The 27,574-nt window shown below is 40.8% G+C and overlaps 1 protein-coding gene across 28 annotated transcripts in view; it reads right to left on the bottom strand.

Moving 5' to 3' along the window:
- The window catches only part of LOC134640385 (ankyrin-3-like), a 117,372-nt gene that overhangs the window by 75,071 nt on the left and 14,727 nt on the right, over positions 1–27,574 (bottom strand). For 8 of the 28 annotated variants that reach the window (XM_063492173.1, XM_063492174.1, XM_063492170.1 and 5 more), the window contains exon 1: positions 12,680–13,187. The exons of 1 other annotated variant lie outside the window; for it this stretch is intronic. In XM_063492173.1, coding sequence (XP_063348243.1) covers positions 12,680–12,802 — 123 coding nt within the window. In that variant the 5' untranslated portion in view covers positions 12,803–13,187. Of the gene's footprint in view, positions 1–12,679; positions 13,199–23,800; positions 23,927–27,574 lie in introns of those variants that run through there. 19 more of the 28 variants (XM_063492159.1, XM_063492152.1, XM_063492147.1 and 16 more) reach the window with 10 other exon arrangements.

Below are 27,574 nucleotides of genomic sequence, written 5' to 3' on the forward strand. Positions count from 1 at the left end.
CCTCATAGGTGCCTATCTGGCAGCTTGATTACAAATGGTACCGAAAAAAACACCAGTTTCAACATCAGCAGTGGAGAAGCAGCTGAGGATGTTGGATATCTGGGCTGAGTTACAAACAGAAACACAAACAAATTTGAGGCGTTTCAAACAAGCTGAAATACTAAACTTCCATTTGTGAGCGTTTACATAAGTAACTGAAGTTATTCCAGTTAAGGATATGTTTGCAACTTCCTACATGTTGGTTGACTGTTTGGACTCCTTAATCCATTCTTAGAGTCGTAGCAGACAAATTGATGTTCACTAGGTTAAGTGTCGTATGTGCTCCAATGAGGAGAATGCAACTGAGCAGTTTCCACCCATAACTCAGCTCACTATGAAGTGTCTCCTCTTTGTAACATCAATCAGCAGTTCTCAAACAAACAGAAGGTATTGCTAATTCTCTAAACTGACCCACATACATATACACATGGAAAAAAAATAGAATACACACAAAAAAATCCATATTTTTAAAAACTGAGATGCATAAACATGCTTCTCTACTCTTCACCAATTCAATCATCCATTTGCGGGACAGCTTCCCGCTGCACCAATTGTAAAATGGCCTGCGCCTGACTCATAACATTATTAGAGTCACGGTGAGATTGAATTAAAGTGTTTAATCTTAATTCTGCCAAAACGTAATGTGATGACAGACTCTGGGCAGCTGTTTTACTCTTTACTAGTTTACTGTCAACAGACTAATCAATAACAACTAAAAGAGCTTTAAATCAAATTTAAATCAACACGTTGCAGGATATAATCACATTGGGCTTAAAAATTACACGTTTCACAGGCTGACCCTTTAAGAGGAAGAACAAGCACAGCTTTTTTCCTGTTGTTCTCTAGACTGTGTCATTCCTGCTTAGTTCCAACACTTCTTATAATTGGTCACTTCAGCAACTTGTGTGTGAATGTGTGTGAATGTGTGCGTGCCCTTCTTCAGCTGAGGCGGACATTTGGCCATCAAGAGGGAAGGTCCCAAAAAAAAGTTAAAAGTGCACTGTAGGTGTCGAGATGGCTGACACACAGCTGACAGCATCCCAGTCAGCAACACACACACACACACACACACACACACACACAAATGCACAGGGTGACAGCAACCTAGTCAGCAGCACCACTAACAGCAACCTGACGCGTACTGCTCCGTCTCAGTGTATCAGATCAAGCCTTCAGTCTGTCAGATAGCAAACTGCAATTATATAAACAGGACAATGATTTAGCACTTCCTTTTTTCAAATTCTGCAATATATGATTCCTTAAAATAACCTGTGGATATTTTTATAGTTGATTAATCTGTTGATTAGGTTTTGATGAACTGAACAATCATTCTTGATATATAAATCACCAGAAGAATGATCATGCTCCTCCATGCTGACCTAAGTTATGACTTTAATTGCACCTCATCGGGTGTAGCCTTTAAGCCCAGACAACACAAAAAGGAGCTTCACACTGCCACTGCAAGAAGTGTTGCAGAGGGGCAGAACACCTCCCGCCTTAAAATGGTTCCTCTAGGAGCCCTAAATAAATTTAGAAAAGGCCCCTCTAGAGTCTCTTCTAGTGCTTCATCTCCCTCACCTAAAAAAACGAAAGTGGAAATCAAGAAAAAAAAGTGTGGCATGCAGCAGCTGCAAATCAAGTTACTTCAAAAGTCCAATGTGAATGTGACCAACTGAAGCAAAAGGAAACCTTACAAACAAGCTTGAGCCACCAAAGTACAGCATATACAATCTGACAGCAAATATCTGACCTTTCTGCTTAACTTACTGGTTTAGCACAACAGTGATGGCAGGATGATGAAAGTTCACTGTTAAAGTTGTACTTTCAGAATAACAGTAAGGGTACTTTATTAATCCCAGATGAAATTATATTGTCATAGTAACTAACTAAATGAAATTGAATAATACAGTATATTAAAAAGTTATAAAATATAACAAAATATTTCTAATAAATACAAAAAGTTCTAAATATAAATGCCCCAGTACGTCATGCAAAATTGAATACTGTGAATTTATGTTCAGATGTCCAAATTCAATCTATAGGAGTCCAATTTGTTCTAAAACAGTAACAATGTGACAAACTACAGGCAACATTGCAGTTCTGGGTAATGCTTTTCACTGTCCTTCAGGTAGGAAACTACTGGGTGGGCTCACAGATGACACACACTACAGAACTTGGGTTGTTGTGACTCAAGCTGCATTTGAAATAACAACCAGAAACACAACCAAAAATATCTGATGTGAGACTGTCAACGCGGCAATACACATCATCAAGGGAGATTGCTAGAAGTTGCTGTAGGGCTGATCTATTTTCAACACGCAGGGTGTTTGTGAAAGGAGCTGTAGTGAAACGAAGGAGAAAGGACCACCAGCAGAGGAGGAAGAAGAGGGTGAGAGTTAAAATAACATGCTAGCTGTGCAATCAGAGATTGCAAAGCAAACTGATTTCAAACATGGAGAATTGGAGACACTGCAGTGACTCAGTTATGTCTGGAATAGGGCGGCTCACGTGTTGGTAACGAAATGATTGCATGAGGTGAAAGGTGATACAACAGAGATGAAGTTCCATCATCATCATCAGTTCAATAACAGTCTTCATTACTGCTTTAGGTTTAACATCTCTTTCAGGTTGGAGCTGAGTTATTTTCATTACTACAACACTTATGGAATATTTTCTTGATAACTTGATAAACTGTATAAGATGACAGACATGGGGGACCACTTGTCCTAAACACAATTTGGTTTAAGAAAAAGGGAATTAAATCACCCATAAATACTGACATTTGTGAATCTATGGATTCTTTTTTATAGTTTAATACTTTATTACTGCTCTTGTTTCAATGTTCTACTCTTCTCATTTCCTGTGTTTTAGCCCTGGCTCTACAGTGTTAGCGATAGATCTGTAGTAGGGCTGATGGATTTGAAAGACACACAGAGACGGAGCACAGCATCAGTCCTGGAGACTTGTTATGTGCACAAGTAAATCTACATGTACAGACAATGCCCCCTTGGAGCAACAATTTTTTAACTATCCTAGTAAAACACCATTTAAGGCAGCATACTAATTCTTTCAAAGGGCCTTTAAAAACAGGGATGTGTAAATCCATATAATAATTTTAAATAAAGGACTTTTGTGATGCTCAAGTTGATCTTAAATGTAAGCCCACTTTAATAAAAGCAATAAACTAGAATATGCCCTCCTGCTCCATAACTATAATGTACTACACCTTAAAAGATAAGTCCAAAGCAAATCCTGTTGTAAATATTGAAAGTCTGGCCCAAAATAATTTTTTAAACATTCATGAATGACTTAAACACATAATTTATAAGAATATAGTCCCGCAATGTTGACCAATATGTTAGCTCAGATAGGAGGTCATAACAGAGCCAGACTTTTTTGCTTACAACTGCCACCCAGGCATTGATTCCCTTCTCTGGTTACCTACAGGAACAACCAGGGAAAGGACGAGAAGGGAGGACAGGAGGACAGAGAAAAAATATGAAAGAAAGGGGGAAAAAATCAGTAGACTCTGGGCTTGAAATTGAGGACATTTGGGGGGAGGGCGAGCACAAATATAGGCATGATATGAATCCACTCTTTTTGTGGTCTGTTCCAGCCACATCCTTGAATTTCAGACATAGTACAACTGGGTACAACTTGGATTCTGTGTAACCTTCTCTGACCGTTCTAAAGCTGTCGTTTAGGTATTCTATGGCAAAATCCAGTGCTTTTATTAGTTAGAATTTGTGCTGCCTTAGTCATCTTTCAGAGCAGATAGTCTTCGTGGGGATGATAAATCACATATCCAATCTGCAATATGCTGGGAGTCTTCACTGATAACAGAGTGCAAACATGTTTGGCAAAGCTGCCTGTGAATAATTCACTATTAAACATTAAGTAGACAGAATGCTTTGCTTCTATCCTGGCTGTGCCACACAACTGTTAATAAAAACATGCAGCCAAAGACTTCTGTGTGTGTTTATGTGTAATGCTCCCTGTCTAAAGGTCTGTTTTTCCAGTGATCTGGCACATAACCAGTAAAAGAATACCAATCCCACCTTGGAGCTACAATGAACCTTTTCCCATCAGCTGTCATTATGCTGGATTACAGCAATTTGCACAAGGTTGTTTTAAAAAGATACACTACTAACCAAGAGATGACAAAAGCGATCATTTAACTGCTTCTTTTATATCTCACTATACTGCACATTACACTCGAGACCACATACACTGTGTGTAAATTCAGAATCCCCATGCTAAGATCACACTGCAACCTTTTCACACTAAATTACCTGATTTAAGGTGGAATGGAGTCTTTCCCTCAGGGCTAAAAGTACACAAGTGCCGTGTCTATACTGTGACAAAGTGGTTTTAAGAGCCAGTGTTGTAGTTGAGTCTCTTAGTTAGACATCGCAGGACTGTTTTACTGTTCTTCAGAGGGTAATATTACACATTTCAAAGAAGAAATACAGCACACCACCACCAGAGCAGCTTAGGTATGTACAGCAAAATCAGCTTGCTAAAACAATTCAATCAGTGAGGTTGGAGCTTGTTCAGAAAGTAGGCTGCATGCATGTTTGGGAGTTGGAATGGGTGGAGGGGATAGGGGTGGGGTGGATATTTTTTCACTAATCATGAATCAAGGCGTTTTTCTGTTCCCAAAGGGACCCTTGATACACCCCTAACCTCCTGCTTTCCCTTTTTACCCCTACCCCCTTTTCTCTTTTTCTCCCTCTCTCCCTACTCCTGGCCATGTGAGAGAGCTAACTGTGTGGAGGTGTGATTACCATCGATCTGTCCTAACACAGCCCATTTCCTCCAGCCAGGACCACATGCTTCTGTCCTTGGCCAGGTGCAGATGTTTTTAGGGGTAGAAAATGTAAAAAGACTGGGTGACGCATCCAGGACTATTGATAAGATATGAGATTAGGGTATTAATTAGGGTAGCCTTTTTTTGCGGGGGGGGGGGGGGGGGTCTCAGTATTATCTCCGCTGAGCTTGGCTTGACTCATAAAATCAACCCAGACAACAAAAGTGATGGTCGCATGATTCCAGTTATCTCTGGATGTTATGGTGGAGTGGCAGGTGGTTAAGTGGAGGACAGGGGAACAGGATGGTGGTGCAGGTGGGGGCGAGCAAATGAAAGTAATTATCAAGCCATACAGGCGTGAGTCCCAAGGGTGAATAGCGTTTGTGTGAGTGTGCGTGTGTGTGTGTGTGTGTGTGTGGGTGTTTGCAAGACATGTAGGAAATCTAGACAGCACTACGGGTAAGCTTTATCAGCGAATGTATGAGGAGCACCTGCTATACATGCATAAATGCACAAACGTACACATGACACACCATTTGGCGCATTTAAGAGCTGATGGAGGAGGTCTGGCACTGACGCACAGCAGGGGTTTAATAAGTGTGATGTTGTAAGAGTGGGGGCGTCATTTCTTTCCCTCTTCCCCCTCTTCGACTCACACACACTCATGCACAATAGTGCTTCAGTGAACAGTAAGCTGCAAGTGACCCCGAGACAAACATATACATCAAATGGATGAAAAAAGAGCTAGAGCCTGCAGGTAGCATCATGCTTTTTAAAAGCAATACACTATCAGTAGGTGAAAGACAAGGAGATCTAATCAGTCACTGTCAGATTATGTGTGCACACTGTTTGAGTTCTCTCCTCCCTTTCAAACACCAACTCTAATTCATCCACTTATCCCTGTTCTTTTTTCTCTTATAGCCAGCTTCAGGTTGCCCCCTTCTCTCTTTTCTCTCTTTATCGCCACAAACACCTGCTCCCCCTCTCTTTTTGTCGCTCTCTGTCCTTACGTTATCAAGCCTCTGCTCTCTTTTCTTTTCTCTTTACCCCTCCTCCCTTTACATACCATTCAGCACTGTAACTACAATCGCCAGCCACTTTGTCAAGCATATCTGTTCGATTGCTTGTTAAAACAAATATCTAATCAGCCAATCACAAGGCAGCAACTCAATGCATTTAGACATTTAGATATGGTCAAGATGACCTGCTGAAGAAAGGTGTTTTACATGACTCAGAAACTCAAATAATCACCTGTTACAAGCATAAGTATACAGACGAGCATCTCTGGATGTCAAACTGAATGTCAATCCTGGAAGCAGATGGGCTACAGCAACAGAAAAGCACACTGGGTGCACCTCTTTTTTAACATCAGAGTCTCAAATTCTATGACATCCAGAAGGTAGGGTCAGAATTTGGCATAGATATATCCTGCTTAGTATCAATACTTTTTAGCTGGTGGTGTGGGGGATAGTTTCAAGGCACACTTTGGACCCCTTTGCACCAACTGAGAATCGTTTAAACAGCATAGCCTGTCTGTTTATTGTTGCTAATCATGTCCAACCCTGTCCAACCAGCAAATCTGATCTCAGACAGGCATGCACATTTTCACACTTCTCTCTTGTTTAAACACTCTCAAAGTTAAAAACTTAGTAGAAAAAAAAGTCCAGTATTATAGAATGAAACCAAAGGCTCCCGTGGTTCCCTTTAGACGTTGCAAAATGTTTCGTCGACATTGTTGTGTTTGTCGGGGAGAAAACTTACAAACATACAGTACAGCACTTCAGAGTCACACTGCTAGCTTTCGAAGATTTATGTAAATTTGACAAGCTGAACGCATTCTGTACTGTATAGGAGACACGGCACGAGATTGATTGACAGTGGTCTACAGCCAATCAGGATGCAGAACACAATGCGCTGTAAAAAAAAAAAAAAAACAGCATGAAAAATTGCTCCAAAAAAAATCCGCGAACCAGCGAGGCCGCGAAAAGTGAATCGCATTTTAGCGAGGGACCACTGTAATGCAGAGTCCGTGCCCCAATAGAACAGAACTGTTCTGACTGCACTAGGGTGACCTGCACAATATTAAATAGGTTTTTTTTAATATTGTGACCAACTGATGCATAAAAAAAACAACAAAAATTGTCCTTAACGCAGAAATTTCTTTCATTTCTAAATACAATTAACCACTTTCTTATTCTCTAAAACCATATATTGCACGATATAACATAAGCAGTTCTCTTTTGGGGAACCCACAAGCCTCCGTATTATGAGATTTTCACATACATGGAGTGGAAGAGTGGCAAAAAAGACAACACTCACCTTCAAATGACCTTTAGGCTTATGGTCACGCTCCCTCTCTATCATTTCTCACTCCTTGCCTCTCTAATTCTCTCCATTTCTCCTTATCTCTTGCTCTCCTTTCCATCACACCCGCTTACTCTCATTTGATCTATTAGTCCTTATCTCTACCACTCTTCTTCTACCTCTGTAACCCCTGCTGGTGACTTTTTCCTCTATGATTCTTCATAGACAAACACTCTTCTTCTACACACACACACACACACACACACACACACACACACACACACACACACACACACCATGGTCAGCATCCACCTGGCTTTTACAAGCATGTCATCATTTTTGATCTTCCATAAAAACCAAATCACCTGCTGCACATAAAACAAAAAGACAGTTAGGAGTTATACACAGACACAACTAGCAAACATGATTTTTTTCTCCCCTGTTGGCAGGACAAACAAATCCCCACATACACTGGTTTCCCATTACAAGCGCTCCCTAACAAACCCCTTCACCACCACTCTCTCTCTTACATGTGGACACACAATCACGCACACACACCCCATCCCCCAGCAGCTGTTTTCAGTGAGGACCCTCAGAGTGGTGGATCAATAATTAGAACAATCCTTATTACATGCTCTCATTTTCCCTTAGAGACTCAAGCTAATGTAGAACAATAGCAGGATACAGTAGAGTAAGAACGCCGCGTTGAATGCTGGAGGAATCCATCACGTTTCCGGACATGTGAAACGCAGGAGTGAGGATTACAGTGGACTGATGGAACTCTATGCTACTATACTAGGGTCTACATGTGAATGCATAACATCACACAGCCACACAGTCAAGATTCAGGAAATGTTGTTCCTTCTCACATCTGAATGAAATTTGATTTGATGTAGAAAGACATCAGACTGGTTAAGCGGACCAGAGTATGCCCTACTGCAAACTGTATTTATCAAAGAAGTAGACAGCTGGTAGAAGTAGCTAAATTGTTGGTATGCTTATTGATAAAACTGCAGTGAATATCAGACAGCGTTAGTGCAACTTTTCCGTGAACAATCAGAAACCAGCACAGGAATTCAACTCACCTACCTCCAGCTAAATCAACTATACAAAGAGGTACTAAATAAATATTTTAAAAAAGCTAAATACAGTCCCAGCAAACAGATTTTCTAGTTTTTTAAAAGTATCTTTTATGGTTTGTCTTATTTTCATGCCAGCAGAGACAACATAGGAATCTCATATCAAAAATCACAGCTTTTACAAAATTTCAAGGTCTTTAGTGAAAGTCTCACTGAACTATGTCTGTCCCTTTCAGAGTGTTAGTGCATATATATATATGTGCGTGTACAGTCAAGAGCGTGATGTTTCGTTCAATATGAATATTGGACATTAAGACCAGGTGACCACTGCCTCCCTAAGACCAGCACAAACACTCATGCAATGTGTCCTGCAAACAGTGTAGTACTTATACTACAAACTGGAAAATAACTGATTTCGTGATAAACACAGTTACACATAATACATTATATTACTGAAGTTTGGCAGCCTTTCCTAAATCCAGGTCTGTCAATTGTCCAGCCGATGGCCATCTTGATGGTGAAAACATTTTGTAATACTGGGAGGAGTTCCCAATGCCAGTGCAATTAGCTGAGGCATGCATGGACGCTGAATTCATTAACCTCCATCTTTCAGGGGATGGTGGGGAGAGGAGGAGGGGAAGGAGGAGGCGAGCAATACGCGTGTCGGCTTTGTTTCACCCAAAGCGATGGCAGGGACGTTATACAATAAAGTAGGAAAGAAAAAATAGAGAAAATGAAGAGATAAATTTGTCTTAATTTCCACCAATATTACGTTCCCCTGAGGATTTTTTTACGCCGTTGTTTATTTTTGCTCCAAGGGCTGGACAGAATCATGCCTTGCCACTGTTGCCATGAGCTTGCACTGAAGCACAGGGCTGGAATCCAATTTCAGCACTCCAACTTACCCTCAGGCTCTCATCCCATAGTCTTGATTTAGATTCATCACTCTTATTATTGAGATTTATACCTCCTAATGAACAGTGATGATAGTGATGAATCACAAACTTTACCTCTGATGTGGAGGACAGACTTAAGTGGATCAAAGAGTAAAAGCATTCTCAATGTAACAGACACAATGGTGCAGTACGAGACTTCAACGACACACAGTCAAAGCACAAAGGCACAAAACTATCAAATAGGCACAACACTTCAACTGAAGGTGAAGCATTATCGAAACAGGACCAAATGGCCCAAATAAACCTTAGAAGAAGAATAACAAGTACCATACCAATGCATATTCTGGGTACTGGAATGGTGTGCAAAACTGGGACAGTAAGAAACCCATGCTTTGCTTAGCTCTCTCCCTCTCTCTCTTTCTCTCTCTCTCTGGGAATCCACTGGGGGCTCCTGGCTCTAGATAATGTCATTAGAAGTAAAGCAGCTTGAAGCATTTCTGTAACACCGTAATGGGGGTTTCCCATTAAAATGACCACTGCAGCGACTACGTTTTCACTGATTTCACTAAAACTGTCACACAACACATGAAAATTAAGCTTTTATGCAAACACACACGTAACATCTCACTAGAAACTCCATCTCCTCCATCCTCCTATGATGCTTTCCTGGCGATTTACATAACTAACACAAGTTAAGATGGCTTAAGTGGTAAGGCATACGCAACAATGACCTTTCCGCAACAATCCAGTTGCATTTTGCAGGTGACGAAATGAGAATTACTTAGCTCAAATCAACACAAATGAATAATTAATACATGTCAAAAGCTTAGTTTACTGGGTGCATTTAGGAAGTAGTGATCAAATGAACAAAGAAGTGGTTAAGGGCACAGCCTATGCTTGAATGAACTTCACACTGGGTTATAATACAACATTACTTCAAACAAGACAGGAAACCCCAGCAATCACAGTAAGTGGTATGAGCATGCAACTTGAAAAGTTAATAAATATCGATGCAACATAAATTAAGTATGAATTTCAAAACATTCTGCTGCATTTCATGACACATACAGTCATCCACCTGCTTGGTGACTAATGCAAAAAAAGAGAAGCATCCACTCTGCATTTAAAAGTGTTTTGTACTTGCTCTGCTATCTAAATATAGCATTGGTAGGGCTGTGGAAGGAGTGACTCAAAACACTCTGTTGCACAATTTGCGCCAAAGCAAGCACATATGCGTTTACTATAATATGATGCAGACAGAAATAAAGGGTTTTCAGGCAGAATAATAAAGAGAAAATAACAACCTAACTTTGAAAGTATGCGAGATTTCTTGAGTTGGGCTCCATGGCTTCTAAAAAAGTTCATTACAACATTAAAGGGATGGAAAAAATTCAAATACATTGTGCGCAAGTTATCACGGTTTTAATTTTCTTCTCTGTTATTCTTTCTCATTTTTGTCTCTAACTGTAATGCTCTTTTATCACATTTTTCTGAATGTGTCACTCTTTTGTTATGTCTGTCTGTGACTCTGATAACTCCTGGTCTATATTATGGGACACAGTGAGAGTTGGAAGGCCACCAACAAGACTAACCAGTGCACAAGCAAGGGCAGCCATGGAGTAAAGCCATAGGAATGAAAACATAAGAGCACCCGGTGTGTGTATTTTGAAATGCTACTGTGTAAAGTGTGGGAGAGGGAGCGACTGACAGCAGCGGCCCACAGTTCACCATCTGACAAACAAATTAACTTTAGTGTTTGACTTTGTTTTGTCACAGAGTATTATTAAAAGCTAGCAGCGTGAGCCAAACAACAAATAATAAAAAAGTCAGAGAGCCATACGTGAATGGACAGGACGATGTGAATCAGAGAGACCAAGCCAAAAAGGGAGAAGACAAAAGACAAACACGCAAAAAAAAAGCCCCACAAAGGAACACAAAGTGACAGACAGAGAAATGAAGAGTAGATCGGTGTGAGGACAGAGAGAAGGACGCAGGGCAGGCCGAGAAGAAAAAGCTGATTACTCTCATGGATGGTGCTGTGCACAATCCAATCAATACAACCCTCTCCTCTTCTCTCCTCTCCATCTCTGTCTCTTGTTCTCTTCTAAGAAACATGACCCTTCATAAGGACCATAAAACCTCCAATACAGATCAGCATTGCAGACACACACAAGTTTGCCACACAAACACAGGAGAAAGTAAAAAAAGCGCTCCAACAGGCATGAGCACAGGCTTAAAACATATTTGGCTCCAAAGAACTCCACCAACCCACTTGACCTCAAGAATCTTTGTTTTGTTGTTTGTTTAGAGAAGATTGGGCCATGATAGCTCGCTTCTTGTTTATGCTAAGGTCAAATAACGTTGCCAGCAGCATAATTCAAAACCAGGCACCCATGGGCGCAAAGTACAGTAAATGTCACTGTTATTGAATTGATCTCTCACGGTCAAATCTCCTGGCATTAATACGCAGAATGAAAATAAATGCTTTCTCTAAACTCTGTTCCGGTCAGACAGACGGCGAATTCATTGTTGATTTTGTGTTTTTTCTCAACAGAAGCAGCTCATAAGTTCCTTATGTTCTCCTTATTTTTGCATGAGTGTCTCTCTCTGGTTTGTCCAAAGTAAAGAACTTAACATGTACGAGAGGAGGAAGAGGAGGGAGACCCCACGTGCATTTCTGTTCCTCCTCTCTCAAATGAAAAGCTTTGTCATCAATAAATCAGATATGTATGCATTATACATGGCTGTCTGTGCATCCAAGCACAAACACAGACATGCACATGCAAGAACCTAAAAAACTCACTAAAGAAATCATTTATATTTACAATACTGTGGTCAAGTGCATGTATGTGAGAGGCTTGCACCTTGGCCTGGGTTTGCTCCATTTAATAGCATATTTTTTCTTTTAAAAACATGCAATCATCACCTCACGCTCCTTGAAACTTCATTTGATAGAAATAAAAAAGTCTCAACAACCTGACTCTGCATAATGCCCGTTCTTCACTAAAACGAGGAAGGATGGATACGGAATTGTTTAAAGAAGACTTGTGTGGTGTAGTTTTACTAAAGACAGACAATATGACTCATAAAGAGTTGGAATGGGATAAGAAAACAAAACGCACAAGTCCATGGTGAGTTTACCTCATTCAGAGGCAGGTAGCTAAGATCATCATCACAAGCAGGTGTAATTATCTTTGACTTTCAGCTGTCATGTATGCCCACATACTCAGATACACTTTAGAATGCATAGATGCAATAAACACTGACTCCATCACACATGCATTTAAAGTACAGAGTTACAGATGCTGTTTGAATTGGACAGCACGACCAGAGTAAAGGGATACAGCAAGAGAATCTCCACATCTGGATTTATATGAACACGTGAATGAATGAATGAATGAATGTGAGACCTCCAAGCTCATTTAAGCAGTCAAGCTGAGGTAAACGTCCACATCTACTTGCTCATACACACAGAGTCACGGTCCAACGACGCTAGTGGAGCAAAGCAGATGAAGCCACCAGCCAGCCAAGCCAGCCCTCGTCTCTTTTACCTTTCTCTTTTGTTCCCGGGATGCTGTTCTCCTGCTCTTCCTCCGCTTCTCCTTCTCGTCCTCTATTGCATTCACATCCACTTCCCCCCGATTCTTCTTCAATTGGGAGGCCGCGTGAGCCATGATAGGTAATTAAAAAAAAACGAAGAAGCACCACACACTACACACGCGTGCCTCACCTGAAATCCCAGAGAAGTTCAGGGGCTATAATTTGACAAAACCAGGATCTCAGAGGAAAAAATCGGGGTAGAAAAGGAAAGGGGGGGAAAGGGAAGAAAAATGCCCTCCTTGAAAAGGAGAATGGAGAAGAGTAGGGTTTCTTTTTCTTTTGTATGTATGTATATATATCCTGTGTGTCCTTTCTTTTGGTTGTTGCTCTGGTCTGGTCTCTCTTTCTTTCTTTTTTTTTAAAGTGATGGAAAGCTGGGAGAAAAGAGACAGCAGCTTCTCCTCGTCACCTCTTCCTCCTCCTCCTCGTGTGTCATCCGTTGGCAGTGTGAGAGGAGCACGTCCAGGAGAGGTGAGGACGAACCGGATGGAGAGAAAAGAGACACGAGCATCACCAGCACAGAGGTGGAGGGAGGGAGGAGAAAGGAGAGAGAGAGAGCGAGAGAGAGAATGGAAGTGGAGGGAGGGTGTGTGTGTGTGTGTGTGGGGGGGGGGGTTACCATGGTAACCACACTCTTTTTTTCAATGGTTTCTCTTAAATCTTTCTTTCTTTTTCTGTCCCTTTTTCTTTCACTTTCTTTCTTTGTCTCTGTGCTCTGGTTCCTGCTGTTGTACAGTACCTCTACTGGTGCTCCACCACAGGGCGCTTGTGTGTGTGTCTGTGTGTGCGCAACAGAGATAAACTGTGTGTGAGCAGATACGAGTGCATGAATGAAGTAAAGACATTGGCTAGGAAAGGAGAGGAAAGGAAATGGTGGCAGGAAGCAACAGCAGAATGGGTGAGTGTGTATTATATATATATATATATATATATATATATATATATATATATATATATATATATATATATATATATGTATGTATGTATGTGTGTGTGTGTGTGTGTGTGTGTGTGTGTGTGTGTGTGTGTGTGTGTGTGTGTGTTTAAACAGCATTTATCTACTATCACACACATATACACGCATTACCAGTTGGAGGTGATCAAGTAATGGGACGGGGATGGTAGAACATGCAGAGGACACACGTAGAGCCAATGCAGGAGGGAGGAGAGAGTAAATGACTGATGCTCACATACTTCAACCCCCACGCTCATGCAACCACACAACCATACACATGTATGCACAAGGAAGACTGTAACAATGTTCTTGACTGATACAAAATTGAATGAAATAATAATCCAGTCATCCATTAAGTAAATTAACTAATCTGCACAGAATTATAAATGATTTAGTAAATGAATGAATGAATAATTTAATAAATGCACACATCCAAAATCTAACAAGTAAGTGCCTGCTTCCAAGATTTATGAGTCCTCAATCCTGTGCTTCCCTAACTTCTGTGTGGTCAACCCATCTGGGATCATTGACATCATGATGGAGAGGTCAAACAGGACCAGGGGAGCTTTTGTTTCACCAAATCTCTCGGGTCTTTGTTGAAAACAGAGAGGAGGAGGAGGAATAGGAGGACAGAGCGACAGTAAAGAAGATCTACATAGAAAAAGAAAAAAAAGACTGTTTGATTTTGGTGACTGAAGAATGGGGAAAAAGCGTCTTGTTTAGAATGTCCTTCACAATCACCACGCTCACGTCACACATGGCATCGTGGAAGCAGATGGAGCACGCGGCGGCCATCTTTGTATTTCTTTCCCTTCCTGCCTGCGTGTCAGAGGCACTCATGAGTCTGGTTGGGTCCTGTCGACACCAAGAGGCTGCCTTATCACATGCCTGTCTGCTTTCAACAAATTCTGTGTTCATTCACAGCTCTAACTGTATGGACTGAACATGGAACCATATGGGGAAAAGTGGGGGATAGGAAAGGAGATGATAGGGTGCCGCTGTTAGTGAAAGAGGAGAACAACCCTCCTGGGAGACACAGCGGGTTTAGCTGGTGGACACCAGTCATGTAACGATATGAGCGTGAAATTCCCTTTTCTTTCCCGCAGAAATCTATTCATCCTCCCCACTTCATTTTTCTTTCTTTTCAACCACAAACGCCAGCCAACAGCAAAAAGGGGGGCTGAAGCTGACTTACAGCCCCCATAATGCATCAGGGGGTGTCACATTATGCCAAATTATCATGCGGTTGCTAGGTGAGGGCCAATGGGATGGCTCAGGGGAGGACAGGATGGATGGATAAGGAGCGTGGAGAGGTAAGACGAGGGATTAGAAAGGGAGGGAGCAAGCGGGTGGGTACATGTGTGCATGTGTATGTATGGAGGCATATGTGCACATGATATACAAATCACCCAAGTGGAAAGAAAAGAAAATCCTTTGTCCAAAGAGAAATGTAAAATTAAAAAAAATTAACTGTGTAAAAAAATACATTTAGTACCTGCCAGTTCTAAAGCCCTTTTTTTCCACAATTCATTCATCAATAATACCCTAATCGCACTTTAATAGCCAAGAGAAGAGTGTACTCTCCCACAGTTGTACTTGTAGTAAAAGCCACTGCCAAGGTGTCCTATATTTCAGACACCAGCATTTTGCAGGCAAAGGGAAATAACAACTACTACAATAGAGTGGAGTTGGCTGGTGGCCGGTGAACTCTAGAAGTGGACGGTTATTGGACGTTTTCCACTGTTCTTCAGGCAATATGCCATAAACATAAAGCCAGGCCAAATAAAAAAAAGACTACTAGAGTGATAAATCACACACAAAATGAAGAATACACTGCATACAAAATGTTTAAGCATGTTACAAAGGACATAAACGTTAAATTAGTCCATTATTATGGTGGTAATTTTAAATTGGTGGCTATTAGGAGAGCTGCAATGGAGACACAGTACTTAAACATTCCTGAAAATGAGCTAATGGTCTAAGTCAGTTTCAGAGAGAAATGTTAATATTTTGTGCTCATCTAAGTCTTTTATCAGAATAAAGCAAATTTATTTGTGTCTGTGCTGTTGATTGACAAAGTTCTTTGTGAAGGAGTACTTTGGAATAAATATCATTCTTAATTAACATTATTCTTCGCATTATTGTAGTATTACTCTACAAGCAGCAATAGTAACCGGTATTCTTCAGATATTCCTGAAAGCAGGTTGTTACATCCGTGGTAGGCTGCCTTGTCCTGAGCCTCTGTATCCTACCGATGCAGCTCCCAAGCTGAATACAGCTTGTCCAATCACAGCGTGACTCCCAGTGGCCTCTTTGATCTCTCCAGTGACAACAGTGCACCCACTAACACATAAACAAAAACAGGCAAAAGCCCAGACAGGATCCAGAGTATCTCAGCTGGAGAAGTCACATTGAGGTTACAGAATAGATAATTACACCGACGCAATAAAAAAGGGAAGAAGGTGATGCTTTCTGCAGCCACATGAATGGTTTTACTGCCCCTTTTAACCAGGCTGTGTAATAGGTAATTACTTGTGACCCAAATATAAATTAAGTGTTTCTTTGCGCTGGTGATTTTATACTTATTTTACACGCTATTTTTCATATATATTCGTCAGATTGACTAAACCAATTCGCACGTGATGTATGATCTGCATCTGTTTGGAGGTTTTGGAAAAAAGAAAAAAAATGTATAAGCTTATTTTGACCAGTCAGACTGCACACATACATTGTACTCTGCTGCCATCTAGTGGTCAACTGCATTAACAGTTCATCAGGCAGTGCAGGACATTTTAAAAATGAGTTTTTGTTTAGAAAACATAGGCAATGCAAATTTGACATCATAAAAATTTGATAAGATTGAAAAGCACCCACATATTCAGGGATATATAAAGAAATCACTATAGCTGCCTACTATTTACAACACATGAACAAATTTCACCTGTTCTCTCAATCCACCGCAGTCATTAAAGATTTAAGATTTTGCCTCTGTGTTTAAGGCTTTTAAATATAAAATAACAGAACCTTATTCAGCTCATATAAGATCATAAAATCATATAGCTCATATAAGACCATAACATCCAGCTGTACAAAATCCTCTTCCCTGTGTTGTGCTCCAGCTGGGAAGAAATCATTGTTTGTTGGTCTGGAAATGCCTCCAGGAATAAGAAAAAGGGCAGAGGAAAAGAATGCAAGGTCAAATGGCAAGTGGCACAGACTGACGAGAAATAGATCTACCCACACAGAGAAATACCACCTACACTTGGCCTGAAGGCTAACATGGGGGGGAAGTGCTGAGTAGAGGTGGTGGGGATTGAAAAGAAGGTATTGTGTTTTAAAACGCCATGACATAAAACCACAGAACAGAAATAAAGGAAAAATAATGGATGAAGTAACAGTCTACAAGAACAGAGATGTGAAAAACCACCAAAATGCAGGGATGGAAACAAGTACAACCAAAGGAAAAATCATCAATTCCTTCGGGATATGTAGAACGTAAAAGATCAAAACAAATTACTCAAGTCTCACTTTATATCCAGCGGTATTGCAGTCATACTTAAGTGGGTGTATTTACGGCCATAGCTGAAGGTGATTTGTAGTTGTTTTGGTGAGTTTTATTTTTTTATTTTTTTAACCCTCATCATTTGCATGTCAACACAAAACTAGGTTTTACTCACACACACACATATGCACAAGCTTTTTTGCATACCATCTATTTTTCTCCCTCCCTTTAATACCTTTCTAGTTCCGCTATTCTGTCATCTAAATTATTCTAATGTCTCCCCTCCGGATAAGCAAATGTGCCATGAGACATGCGCTTTAACCCAGTTAGCTACCAATAACCTACCTAAATGTGTGTCACGACCAAGCAGTCCCCTTCAAACCAGACCAAAATGTTCTTGCATGGTTTCCCCACTGAGGGGCAGACAGACATTCAGAGCGGAGGTGATAGGCATGCTAACACACACTGTGTTTGCACACACACAGAGGCTTTGAGGTGGGGGTCTTAAATCGTTAAATTACGTTAAAAGGAGGGAGGTATGTCTTTCAAACTGTGGAATTTTTTGATTCATATTCAGTGACAGGTAGAAAGACAAGAAACAAGGGAGCTGTGCACTAAATTAATTTACAAATGCAGATAATGTCAGTCATGTTAACAGGTTACAGTCACATTACAAATGAATCAACAAAAAAACACTGATATTATGCTCACAATGCAAAAGTAGATCCTCACACAAATGTTTTTTTTTAAAATGAGGATTCATGCAGGGTCGGCAGTGTATCTGCTGTCCACTGGATTACACACGCTCTTTGCTTCTCCAGCACAAAAAAAGATGAAAGGAGGTGATGTGGAACATCATGTCACCCCAGGATAAACCACTTGGGGAAGTGGAAATTTCACACAAACAAAAGTGAGTGCATTTATGTTTCTATTACACCAGCGGCAGCAGTGTGCATTCAAAGCCCATCACTTATAGGTCTCCAGATTACACATGACTCTGTAGAGCAGCAAAGCATTTGAAAACCAAAGCAGCTACCCGAGAACAATGTGAAAATACTGGAAAAACGGCTCACATCCATGCTACTTAATCTACATTCCACCATGAAGGAAGTGCTGTGGAGTAAACACATGTCAGTATGAGGAGAAGGGAGAAAAATGAATAAGTCATTTCAATAGTTTTTCTTTCTCAAGCTCCAGGCTATTGCAATAATTTTTAGACGGGTATGTAAATAAAAAGACGAGCAAACACAGTTGACTGTTTGATTAGGAATTTCCGTCAATCAATGGGGAGTTAATTTCTTGGCTGAAACAAGTGGTGGTCTGACTGTGACAGTGCAGCAGGGGGAAGTGAACCCCTCTCTGTTTTACACAGGAATGGCAGCAGAAGAATAAACAATTTCACGGTCTGCTGGGAAGAGTAATACACTTGCACAATCACGTTCAGTGTATTCTTATTCAAAGGCAGCGTTTTCATCAGCATATTGTACGACAATATGCAATTTCACCAAGGCACAATGCCATCGGGCAGCTTTTTAATCGTATGCAACGTGAACTGAACTGGTTGCCTTTGCACTGACAGTAATATAAACTCTGCAAGGCACTGATTTAAAAGTCATGATATTTCTAAAAAAAAAAGAAAGAAAGAAAGTAACATTTTTCCCAGCACGTGTTTCTATTCCATTAATTCTAAAAGCTTTATTGCATATTTACAGTAAGCCTCACTGTATTTCGTTGTCCTGGAAATCTGTTGTGGGCAGAATGATTATGTTTGTGGTTACGCAGAAATTTCAATTAGGGCATTAATAAAACACCATTTCCTGTTGGCAGCCATTATAATCCAACCTGAGTGGTTTTTAATTGTAAGCATTAGCGATATATTGTCCAGCTTTTATTTTCATATCCTGAACATAACGGAAGAACAATGGAAAAAAGGAAAGGCAACAAAAATGAAGGTGTTATTTGCTGACAGTTTCTTTCCCCTGAATTACTCTGACAAAGAGAAGCAGGTGAAAACAGTTACAAAGTTAGAGGGCCTGCTGGTTTAGAGGAAAGCTTTTCTTTCTTCTGTAAACCCCTTTTTTTCATTTTTGCCATTATTTTTAATGGAGCAACAAAGGACTGACCCTTTTGGCATGGCAGACAGCTTTAAATGCTACAACACCCATGGGCCTCATAAGCTGTTGCCACTCAGGAGAAGCCAGTCAAGTGCAAATCAAAGCAGGATTGAGTTTAGAGTTCTTTACCACTTTAGTGTTGAACTCAAGCAAAATGCATCACATGTGAGTAAAGATTTCAAACTTTATTGATACTTCATTTTATACTCCCAAAGATTTATGCGCAATTTGACACACGCCACCACGCAGGCTGCATAAACATTTTAACACACATTAAATGTTTATGTAGGCAAAATGATGGCTCAGTGGTTAGCACTGGCCTTTTAATAAGAGGGTCATTGTTCTCCACTGCTTCTGATTTTCAGAATGGGTCAAATGCAAAAAATGAGTACTGATAAAGAACAGCTAATCATTTATGCTGCAAAGCTGTATTCTCTGTGTTAATTTAAATGAGATTTTAAATGTATCCACCGATGGCAACCTCTTGATGGCTGGATATAGAGGAAAATGGTCCAGTGGGTCATGACCTTGTTTCTCCAGTTGATCACATATAAGATTAGGGGAAATAGCTTCTAGTCCTTGAACAGTTATAGTCAGAAATCCTCAGGAAGTCTCTGGTGGGCGAAGTGGTGGGATATTCCAGGGGCTTCACACACAAAAGAAACATCTAAAAAACAAAAGCTGCCATGGTAACTGGAGGTTGACGTTGCTGACGAGAACTAGGAGGATATTAAAGAATGAAACATTTTCCTTTAAAAATGTAACAGCTAATGTTGTAGTGAATGCAAATATGGTTTATACAAAAGTATTCTAGGCAGAATAGATTTTTGAGAGGATGTGTTGTTTTCTCTCACTGTGTAGTGCAATTATGACTCTGAATTTCAGCCTTTATATGACTGTTATTGTAATGCTCAGATATAAATAGTAAACAGGCTGGTACTTAAAGTGTTTTTCTAATCTAACTGAGCATTGAAAATACTTTTTACAACAAGCCTCATTCACACACATTCATACAGATAGATGCATAGGGAGCAATATAGGGTCTTGCCTAAGGACACTTAGGCATGCAGGGAGGAGCCAGGGATCAAACCATCAACCTTTCGAATGGAAGCCAACCAGCAATACCCCCTGAGCTACAGCTGCTGCCAGTGTGCTATATGTGGATCGGATGTTTTTGGTCCAGAATACAAAATTACAACTGCAGACACACTTCTCATCAACAACATAAAGAGATAAAAATATGTATTACAATGATATTACACTATCAGGTGAAACAATAACAAATATATCCCTAAAATTAAAAAAGATTGTTACAAATTAACAAAATGTGGAACACATCTTTAGTTTTAGTGTATAGGTTTACACACAATTAACTTTTCTATGAGACATCTGTGCTTTTTGTGCAATTTGACAAGTTTGTAAAAGAACTACAAATTATACAGGAAGACAGTATTTAATACAATACCATGAAAACATTTGAAATTTTCTTGATATAACCTGGGGTTGTGAACTCATAAAGAAAATAAAGGGAGAAGGGAAGAAGGCATTATTATATATATACTTTTAAATAACGAGGTAAAATGATGCAACCCAAACATAGATTTTTTTTTTGGAGCTGTACTTTATGTGCTGTTCTCTGTTATTTGGAGTCTGATCAAAGGCGAGCACAGTGCCTTCCTCTCATGTGAAGCGGCAGAAGCCACCAGCACCATATGTGTGTGCCCATCAGTGGGTCTACATGCCATATGCCTGAAAGTGCTGGTGTAATGCCTTCTCTGTGCCAATCATCTCACTGTCTGCTCAGCAATGGGTGTGTTCATTAGTGCAATCCTAGGGCGAGGGTGTGTGCACAACTCTGCAAATGTACCTATACGCACATGCACGCACATACACATGTACAGGGCATGTCTAAATATCGTTTGCATGGTATGTACGTGCAGTTTTGGATACTTCTATACGCAGGATTCTGTGCTGAAGTGGCAAAGATCAGGAGTGTGTTAAGCCCTGCGTGTTTGTGCAGGCGTAACCTCACCAGACCCTGTTACTGGAACTGCAGGAGTGTGTTTGTGCTGCCTTGTAACTCCCCGAGCTGCTAGGCAGTGGAATATCCTCCCCAGTGTCGAGTTTCCCTGTCATGATGGGATCATAGAGATGTCCCGAGAAGCGCTGCGCCTGGGGAGCCTCGCTCACTCTCACGCAGTACGCCAAACCCATATCAAAGTATCACCACACATACACACACAAACACACAAAGCAACCACCTGGAAAGAACTGGCGGACCTAGCAAACCCCAAAGTCTTGTCTTGCTGTGTGAGTGCACTCAGGGCCAAGCACAGACAAATACATTTGCACACTCTGGTCCTGTTGCTTGTCTTTTCAAAAGAAAGGTCAACTACAACTTGAATATTTACAGCCTTACGTTACTGTATTTTTCCACCTTTGATATATTTACTGCAAATTACTAGTGTCCCAATAATAAATTATATACATAATAATAAAATAAACCAGAAATGAATCCAAGTGAATCTTGCGACGACGACGACGACGGCTTTGCAGTGATAATGAAACTGCAACATCAATGCAGCTTTTCGATAGGTAGTATATACTCTTCAAGGCTATCAGACAGAGCCACCGTTTTCACTGTCACTGTTTTATTTAATTAGAGCTACTTTCTGGACATGTTTCTTATCAAAATATACACATGTAGGGTGAAAAGAGGAATAAAGTCTACTGGAACAAGCTGGAAGTATGCCCAGGCTTTCCAGTAGTAACCTCTGGCCTAGTAACAGCTAAGGCATTTTATCACTTGCAGGCTTCATTTTCAGTCACTGGAAAGAAGAGGCTAACTCTAAGCCAGAGATGTTTGCTATCCAGACAGTAATGGAAATATAGCTCCCCTACACTCCTTGTATTAGTGATGCCAAAAGGTCGACACGCTGTCTGATATTGTATCTGGAAATTAGACAGCATGGAAAGGTTATGGACAGAGCTTATTGAAGTTTTAATTGGATGTAAATCAGCTAATTGTGTTTGCGAAGTGAAAGCCGAGCAGCAAACTCAGCGCGTTACATGTGCAAGCATACTTAGCAGTACATACAACACAAACAAAGTCTACATCCAATCACCTCATCTTTCTCACACTTTAGCAATGATCACGATGCATAAACACACGCAAGCACTCCCTGGATGGTTGGGATCCTAAGGACGGGACAAGACAGAGGCAGTGTAAATGTCACGTCCTTTCACAAAGCATATTACAAAGTTCAGCAGTATTACTCCACATTTCCATCCCATATACTACTTCAACTTCTAACCAATCAACCAGAGCGCCAGGTTTCAATGTGGTTTCATTCATGTGGATCTGAAAGCAAGCATCATTTATCTCATCTTAGGTAGCTGAACACAAAACCAGTGTCATTCTGCGAGATGAGTCTTATGCTGCCAACACAAAAGAGAGGCTATCATTCGCTCTATCACTGAAAGCAATAATGCACAAAGACGGAGAAAGAAAGGACGACAGAAACGTATCAACGTTCTCCCCCATAAGCCATAAAGCTGCAAAATCTTGCCAAGTCTGATAAGCAACATCCAACTCCGCTCTCTCCCCTACTCATTTCGCCCCACCCAACCCGTCCTCGCTGCTCCGACACGACAGCTGGGGCCCCAGTGCCACATCAGTGGAAATTTCCTGAACTGTCACTTCAGTAGATGGTCTGAGTGATTGCACAGTGTGGGGAGTGTTGCTGCAAAAACCATACACAGAGATACAATTCTCCCTCAGCCCATTGTCCCCAGTCCCCACACGATGGCTGTCACCTCAACTTCATGGCTTGGAAGCCAAATTTGTCTGGCCATGCGTGTATCTTTCTGTCTCAAAACCCCCACTGTGACTCGCTTCCCCCAACCCCCTTTATATTTTGTCCTCACCTTCTGGTTCCAAGAGTCCAACCTGTCATAGTAGCTCAGTGTGGGTCCAGAATGAAAAGGTGATAGGTCAAAGGGGAAAATGGATCCTCTATCAATCTGTATCTTAAAGGTTAATAATATACTACAATAGGAAGCTGTGTTCAGTATAAATACTTCTGAAAACCGACTGTGTGTTGTTTAATTAAGAACAACAATAAAGCTGAAAATGTCAAGCTCCCGTTGGCACAGGAGACTTCACAGCACTCCAACTGATGCGATGTTTTAGCTTAGACTTTCAGAAGTATGCAAACTAATAATCCCAACATAATGCTGGACAAAAATAAAGGACAAATAAAAGTAAAGGGAGACTATGACAATGCATTTTTACTAGGCTGTGGGCAAGATCCAAACTGAGTCATCCAACTAGCGGATAAATTGGTAAGCACTGTACTTCAATTAGTTAATCAACAGCTCTGTCAGCTCTGGTGTTAGACACGCTGTTGTTTGTTTGTATGGTAAGTAGGCCGGCCTTCATAAAGATAATTACTGACATGTAGATAAACACACAAGCCCATGTGACTGTTATTAAACTCACCCTTCCAGCTCTGTGCATCTTCAGTTAATCCCTCTGCCTGACATTGCAAGTTCACCAGGTGCGAAAGAGGGGAAAGCAAATGGGAGGCTACAAAACGACCAGAGAGCGGACAGTAACAGCGCGAAGCCTTGTCCAACTCACTTGAGCGACAAGCGGCAGCAGGGGTTACAGGCAGTTAATCAGACAAATGCTAATCTAGTTAAGAGATCAACAAATGAGCTCCTCAGTGCTGAAAAGGAGGACACAAGCCCACAGACAATAGAACAGGTCAATGCCATTGTGCAAGAGAACAGAAAGGATAGAAAGTGGGTGTTATCGTCATAATTCAGATGAAAATGAGGGTCGAGTGTGCAGCAGGATCACTGAGCAGTGGGAATTTTCATTGGATTAATTGTTCAAGCAGCATCTTTGTCTCAGAGAATCCTATTTAAAGTCTGAACATGACAAATTGTGACTTAACAGTATAATATTTGCTAGTTTAGATGTTTTAAATCCTAAAAAATATCACTGTGGCCACTAAATATGGGGGTTAACCGAAACAATCACCCGTTCTTTCTAACAAGCATCGTCTAGTAATCATGCCTTTGCAAAGAAGCTGCGCACGAAGGGCTATTAAAGGTGATAGGTAGTGGCTGGCAGCACGTATGACAAAGCCAGAGACCACAGAAGGGTTTCAGGATTCTCCACACCTCTTTTGGTCTCCATGGAAACAAGGACCGAAACGTTCAGACACAAGGGAGCTGCGAGAGACTGTCACAAGGAGAAAAACATGCGTCTGGAGCATGCTACTGGAATTTCAGAGATTTTCACACCCACCAAAATCAAAGCGCTATTTATACGCTACAAATTCTGAGTAGAACATCTCAGTGTACACCTGGTGCCTCCTGCTGTTCCTGTTTGTCTGTAATTATGCCTTAAAAGCAAACATAGAGAACTCGGGCTTTTGCCTGGATAAGAAAATATGTCAGATGTAACAGCATCTGGCATATTTATCTACTTTGGGGCTGTGCCGCCTGCCATTATAATCACGTTTTAAGCCTACAGAAATTTGTTTTAGAAGGATGCTTCACATTATAACCCACTTAAATACATTTTGGCCTTAATTACACATAGGCTGTCCTCATGACTGTTATAGCTCCCATAAAGAAACTGTTATACTTCGACAAAGAGCGTCTGTAAACTGCTATAAACACACAAAGACAGTGTTTATTAAACTTTGCAGCCACAAAAGCGAGAAATGGCTTGCTGTCAAGCAAATGCAAACAGTGGCTGTACTGTGACGTTCATTAAAAAAAATTTTGTAAGCAAGGAAATGACAGGCCATATATATAAACCACACATTTTAGTTCAAATATTAGTGAATTTGAATCCATTTTGTGCTTTTTTTCATGTAGCCACATGCTGCTGTTATAGGGACACATGGAGATGAATGCTCTGCAGATGATAAAGTATCAGCGACTGACCCAGACAGTGGAGGTGAGCGAACGAGACAGCGACACAGAGAGCCAGAAAGAGCTCTTTCCTCAGCAACAGCAGGAAACACCAGCCTTTTAATCTGAACTGCACCCTTGTTGTTAATGTTATTTCTTAGCGTTTAGCAATGCAACATTAGAAGCTGTAGTATTACATGCTTGAGCCTACTGAAATCGAGATGGATTTTCACTATAAGACACATTCGGTAACAAGCACATACATTAAAACCATCGTTCTTTGTTCCAGAAGAGCTGTGATCCTTTGTGGTGTGGATACAGGACTTATGAGTGCATACTCTGTGGTATCTGGCATGGGAACATTTGCAGCTGATTCTGTGAATCTTTGGTGATGTGGTTCAGGATCTATACAGACCAGGCTCTGGACACCATATCAACAACTTGGGCACCTTGTCCTGCAAGGAGTGGCTGATGCTTAAGTTGGGGTATACACACACAGTCACACAGGGGTCCTTGTTAAAGTGTGGTCACATTTCTGTGACACCATTTTCAAGCTCAGACAGACAGATAGGTCCACAGTGATGGACCTATCTGTCTGCCTGTTACCACTGATCTGTCTGATTCACATTTTTTCTCCAACCTTATGTTCTCTCACCTCATCTTCTGCCTCTGCCTTGCTATCCTGGCCTGCCCAGAGACGTGGCTTATGAGCTGGCAGAGAGTGACAGGAGCTTAGATGCCAAGACAGTGCGTCTGTCTGTGTGTTATTTGAGTTCTTAGTCAAAATTTCTACCTTGCTTCCGGTTTTCACAGTTCATTCCAGCCCCTATGAACCAGCTGCAATAAACAAGCACACTGACAGAAATGGAGGAAACTGAAGAGGGGAGAGTGAGGAAACAGGTACAACAGGAGGTTGAAAGTGTGAGAAGAAAAGGAGGTCAGACAGCTTATAATGTTTTATAGCAGTCAGAGTCAGAAAATGCATCAAGGTTGAAGGTTCTCCTTTGATCTGAGAGATGACAAATCATGGATGGGTGGGTGAACGGGCAGATGAATATTGATTAAAGCAGGCAAGATGATAAATGAACTGATTAAAAGTGCTATACAGAACTTACTGTTAAAATTTGGTCACTTAAGCTTCTTCTGCTTGAAGATATCACAATAAAATGTCATAGTCTGCTCCTTGGATCTGCAAGGTTTAATCAAAAATCTTAGCCTTTTCTTTAGCAGAAAAACTAAAGCTTCCCAAACTGTTCAAAGACAAGTCAAAAGAGCCCAGGAGAATTCTCGAATTACCAATCAATTTCATTACATTTTCTGTCAGACAAACCACTACTGGGTTTGCCCTTTTCACTCGCTAGCTGCATAATTCTTTTCATTCTCTCTGCCAGTTGTACTAACACACACACACACACACACACACACACACACACACACACACACACACACACACACACACACACACACACACACACACACACACACACACACACACACTCATCCTTTAATCATCTCTCTTAGAAATGTTGAGTTTGTGCAGTTCCTTTTTGAATGGCATACTCGAATACAGATTATCAGCATCTTGACAGCTCCAATTAGCCGCTATTGTAAGGTAAAGTATCACTGATGAACACAGATCCTTCACCTTCTCCTGTCTTATCCCAGATGAAATTAGAGAAAATCCCTGCAAGCTAGATAAAACATCCCTAAAAGGCCATAATATATCCAAAAGAGCCACAAGAAGGACATTTCTCTGTCTTGGTCTAAATTTTCTTTTTCTTTTTTTTTTTGTGATTTATCATTTATTTCCTAGTGCTGATTTTCAAAGTGGAGCAGAAGTCACGTTAACTTTATCTGGTCCTGTCTACAGCACTGGCCGCCACATTTCTGCAGCACTTCCCAGTCACAGGCTTACGTAGAATCAATGCTAATGCTGTCTTTATACTATTCTAACTGTGACTCTGCTGGTAAAGAAGACAATTAGCTGTCATATTCAGTTAGGAAATGATATTTTCTCTGAAATGTATTGGACGTTTTAGAACACCCTCTGTAGATGGTCTCATACTGGAGAATTACAGCGGTGCTAATCATTTGGATATTGACATTTTGGGATTTTAAAAAGACTTCCTGCAGCGTATTCTCGTTGCATACGGTAATACAGAGGATCAGCTGTTGGGTGATATGTTGATAATTAAAATCCGCAGCTTAAAATGCCTCTTTGGCCACACTTTTTGGGTAAGTAATACATTTTTAAAAATTTTTGCCATCTGGACGAATGAAGTAGGGCGCACAGGGAACCCTGGAGACTCGCTTCAGATGTCAGTTGCTTAAGAGGATGCGTCAA

This window comes from Pelmatolapia mariae, linkage group LG13, assembly GCF_036321145.2.
Source record: "Pelmatolapia mariae isolate MD_Pm_ZW linkage group LG13, Pm_UMD_F_2, whole genome shotgun sequence".
Classification (NCBI taxonomy): Eukaryota; Metazoa; Chordata; class Actinopteri; order Cichliformes; family Cichlidae; genus Pelmatolapia; species Pelmatolapia mariae.